The sequence below is a fragment of the Myotis brandtii genome, unplaced genomic scaffold (assembly GCF_000412655.1).
Source record: "Myotis brandtii unplaced genomic scaffold, ASM41265v1 scaffold409, whole genome shotgun sequence".
In the NCBI taxonomy this organism is placed as follows: domain Eukaryota; kingdom Metazoa; phylum Chordata; class Mammalia; order Chiroptera; family Vespertilionidae; genus Myotis; species Myotis brandtii.
This window is the reverse complement of record NW_005365723.1, coordinates 878,821-883,559: the sequence shown is the minus strand read 5'-3', so window position 1 is coordinate 883,559 and position 4,739 is coordinate 878,821. Positions and strand designations below refer to the sequence as shown.

Below are 4,739 nucleotides of genomic sequence, written 5' to 3'. Positions count from 1 at the left end.
TCTCTCTCTCTCTCTCTCTCTCTCTCTCTCTCTCTCTCTCTCCCCCTCTCCCTTTCTCTCTGAAATCAATAATAATATGTATAAAAAGAAAATGCACTTTGGCTCCTCTCCGTCAGCAACGTCTTTCATCTCGTGCGTTTGAATTCTCATCTCTAAGGGTTCGGATACATTCATCCCGTGGTGATGTGCATGCAACCTATGATGCTATACATTGATCTTCCCTTAACAGCATTAAAACAATCGAGGGATATTTCTGGATTTTAAAACGAATACACAAACACACTCAGACATGTCTTCACCCCAATGCCTACCTCAAGGAATTCTCCAGAGAAGGAAGCGAGTAAGATTCGTTTGGGATTATACACTGACTGGCCCCCATCTCTGCCCCTGTGACCGCATATTGCTAAAGTCCCAATCAGCATGTGTATGGCATTAATTATTCTGCTTCTGTTTTCATTCATTCACAGAAAGGCTGAATGTCATAAAAGATAAGAACCTGACCTTAGAGTTAGAATGGGGTTCGAGAGCCAGCCGTCTCTTACAAGAATCCTGATGTTTGGCAAACGTCTCGACCTCCATAAAACTTAATCCCCTTGTTTGTAAAAGGCGACGCTAAAAATAGCATCTCCTTAGCAGCATTGTTTATACGATTAAGTGAGATAATACTCATAAAATCCCTAGCACAGCTTATGGTGTATGGGGAAGCTCTAATGAATATTTCTATTATTATAATCTTACTAGAGGCCCGGTGCATGGGTTTGTGTACCGGTGGGGTGCCTCGGCCTGGCCTGTGGGGATTGGGCTGAAACCGGCTCTCCAACATCCCCCGAGGGGCCCCGGATTGAGAAGGTGGTTCTCGGGTGATGCACCCCAGAATCAAGCTCCGTCCTCTCTGGTTCCGGGTGCGTCCCCCGAGAACCACAGCTGCCAAGTCACCGCAGCTCGGCAGCTCCTGCGTTGAGCGTCTGGCCCCTGGTGGTCAGTGTGCCTCATAGCTACCGGCCAATCGGCCGGTCAGCTGGTCACTTAGGCTTTTATATATATACTAGAGGCCTGGTGCACGAAATTTGTGCACAGATAGGGTCCCTAGGCCTGGCCAGCGATCAGGGATGATCGGGGCCTTCCAGCTGCCTACCGGGGCCTCCCTTTGTTCCGTGCTGTCCCCTGTTGGTCAGAGCACGTCATAGCAAACGATCAGTCTCCCAGTGGAACTCCCGTGGGGACAATTTGCATATTAGGCTTTTATATAGATAGATAGATAGATAGATAGATAGATAGATAGATAGACCTGTATATGAACATGCTCTTTATTTTCATGGTTTCATGGTAGTCTAGAAGATTAATCAACAATGTTCTTTCTTTTTTATTACTGCTAGGAATTTGGGTTGTTTGAACTTATTTGGAGATACATGCCTCGTTGCTATAAATACCTACATATTAAATATTGTTTTTCTGCTCAGTTTATGTTCTTGAGGGATAGTCCAGCTGGAAGCGCAGAATGAAATGGGAGTTTTTTTATGGACCTTCTTGCAAGTTGCCAAATTCCCCTCCAGAGAAAAGTAAACCCATTTACAGAGAGCTGTGTGACATTATTAAACTCTTTCCTCACAGACACACTAGCTATGGGTTTTCATTATTTTTTACCCAGTTATTGGAGAAAAATCAGCATAAAATCAGACCCAAAACACTCAAATTTGCCTTTCTGTAATGACTACCAATTCAACTGGGTATATATAGGAAAACTCTATACCGTCTTCACAATTTTTCTGAGAACTTAAAACTGCTCTAAAAAAATAAAGTCCATGAAGAGGAAAAAAAAGTGTTTAGAAGGAAGTGACAAAGAACGCCTATAATTGTGATTAAAAGGATTGTATATACTTTTTTTTTTTTTAGAGGGAGAGAGAGAGAAACACCCATGTGTGAGTGAACATCAATCGGCGGCCTCCTGCACGCCCCCCACTGGGAATCGAGCCTGCCTCCCGGGCAACCTTTTGGTACACAGTACAACACCCAACCAACTGATCCGTACTGGCCAAGGCAAAACCATATATTTTTTTAATCGTGTATTTTTTTAAAATACATACATACATATATATATATATATTTTATTGATTTCAGAGAAGAAGGGAGAGGGAGAGAGTGAGATAGAAACATCAACCATGAGAGAGAATTACTGATTGGCTGCCTCCTGCACACACCCTACCGAGGATGGAGCGGCAACCTGGGCATGTGCCCTGGTCGGGAATCGAACTGTGACCTCCTGGCTCATAGGTCGACACTCAACCACTGAGCCACACTAGCCGGGCTCATGTATCTTTTCGATTGTTGAAATTATAATTATGTTTTCTCAAGTCTAAGAAAGATGTTCATTGTCTTGTGTCGCCTTTAGAGGACTGAATTCACTTATCCGGATGCTAAGGGAAGCCCCGGTTCCTCGGGGATGCCAGTGTGGGAGAAAAAGCAAGAGACTGAGCTATCGCCAAGGTTTCTCTTGCTCTTCACGGAGGGACACACGGAGATTGGGAAACTCAGCCGAGAAGACCAAGAGGCAACGAAGGGACACAAACCCAGACGGACGAGGCTGACTCGGCGAAACCCTTCAATGACTTTGCAAAAGGCTTGTCTCACTAGACACCAGGCGCCCACCTCCCGAAGAACCGGCGCAGAATCCCGGCAGACCCTTCGCAGTGCTGCCAGGGGGTAAGACGGAGGGAGGAAGAGACAAAAGAGGAACGGAAAGTAGTGACAGGCGGCCTCGGACCCCTGTGTCCTGTTTCAGCTCCAGCTGACACTCCATCGCCGGTCGTGGGGGAGGGCACGCGAGACAGGGAGCACATGTTCTCAGGATGACCCCGACCGCAGCCACTGGGTCGGGCGCCTGACACCGAATCCGTTCGACACGAACTAGAAAAGGCGCCTCTTTGATGGATGTCCTCTTGTTCCAGTTTACAGGCAAGTAATTCCCGCCGCATCGGATCCAACGGGCGGGCAGGATCAATTCAGAAAAAGCGAGCAACGCGGGGGCTGCTCAATCTTCCCTCTCCGAGAGCCACCGTGGAGAGGGGAGGGGAGGGAAAGGGAAGAGGGAGAGAGAAAATGTGGGCATGCCCGCACCCACAAGAGCTCAGCAAAGCAAAGTGGAGATGGACAGACAAGTCGAAAGACACATCCTGGCAGGCGGAGGATCTCGCTGTCAGAGGGAGAGGCCGACACACCAGGAGATGCTGCCAGGCTGGTGTAGCTCAGCGGTTGAGCATCGACCTATGAACCAAGAGGCCTCACCGGTTCGACTCCCGGTCAGGGCACATGCCCAGGTTGCGGGCTCGATCGCCAGTAGGGGGCGTGCAGGAGGCAGCGGATATCAATGATTCTCTCTCACTGATCTCTCTCATTGATGTTTCTATTTCTCTATCCCTCGATCTTCCTCACTCCCTAAAAAATCAATACAAATATATATTTAAAAACAACAACCACCATGAGATGCCAAACAGGCCCAAGACTCCGGGCGCTGGGGGTGTGGGAGGGACCAAGGACGGCGGGAGGAAGTGGTTGGAGTGTCAAAACCAAAGAAATCGGCCGCAGCCAGGGAGCGAGGTCTGCGTTTACTTAAGTTGCCGTGGACTATGATCTACAGCATGTGACGGGCGGGCCCATGAGTGCACGTGGGTAATTAAGTGTCAGGGAAGCCAGCGCCCCCAGAAGCAGTACACATTGATGCCGCCAGACCGTGCCAGGCTCAACCGACCGGCGATGGGGTGAGAAGCAGCCGGGAATAGCATCCGAACAGCGGCAGGAGGAAAATGAGTGAAAATGAGCTGGGAATCAGACAGACTCAAAGCACGAGGAGAGATTTTCCCATCATTCATCAGGAGGCACTTCCTCCCCCAGCAACTCCACGGCTCCATCCATCATTCCCTCGCTCCGAAGGTGGCCAAGGTCTGAGCCTGGCGTCCCCGGCATTTCCTGGTCCTTTCTTTCCTCGTGTGGGCCTTTAGCATCCCCGCCTCCCCCTGGGTCTGCTTCGGTCAAGTCTGAAATATGTGTCCACCGTGAAGACCATCAGAAGGGCTTATTTGGATAATGGCTCTCCCCCTCTTGACCCGCTCATGGTCGCCACAGCCCTCAGAGACCCGCCTCTCCCAGCCATGGCTCAGCCGGGCTCCCCGGGCCAACGTGTCAATCACCTTTACATGGTCTGAGAAGTGACGTCGCTATTTAAGAAGATGAAAACATTTCTTGCCCCCAAGTGCCTAGATATTGGCAATCATATTGTCCCCCTACCATTTTTTTTTTAATTTCAGAGAGGAAGGGAGAGGGGGAGAGAGAGCTAGAAACATCAATGATAAGAGAGAATCATTGAACAGCTGCCTCCCGCACACCCCCTTCTGGGGATCGAGCCCACAACCTGGGCACGTGCCCTTGCCCAGAATCGAACCCGGGACCCTTCAGTCCCCAGGCCAATGCTCTATCCACTGAGCCAAACCAGCTAGGGCTCTCCATATATATATATATATATTTTTTTTTTTTCTTTTTGCCAAGTAACAGATGACTCCAAATGATACCCATACATACATAAACATAACTGGCATATCTATCTATCTATCTATCTATCTATCTATCTATCTATCTATCTATCTATATGAAACCAGTGTCCGTGATGACCAGGACGACCAAACGACCAGACACCAATGAGGTGCATTGAGCACCTCTTGGTCCCTCCCCCGAGGCCTGCAGGCTCC

At 49.0% G+C, this 4,739-nt stretch overlaps 1 protein-coding gene across 1 annotated transcript in view; it reads right to left on the bottom strand.

Annotated features, from left to right (window-relative positions):
• Positions 1–4,739, bottom strand: part of LOC106727333 (cytosolic carboxypeptidase 4-like) — a 128,355-nt gene that overhangs the window by 55,713 nt on the left and 67,903 nt on the right. Inside the window, exon 7 of the mRNA XM_014545429.1 lies at positions 2,613–2,690. Within this exon, the coding sequence (XP_014400915.1) occupies positions 2,613–2,690 (78 nt within the window). The remainder of the gene's footprint in view (positions 1–2,612; positions 2,691–4,739) is intronic.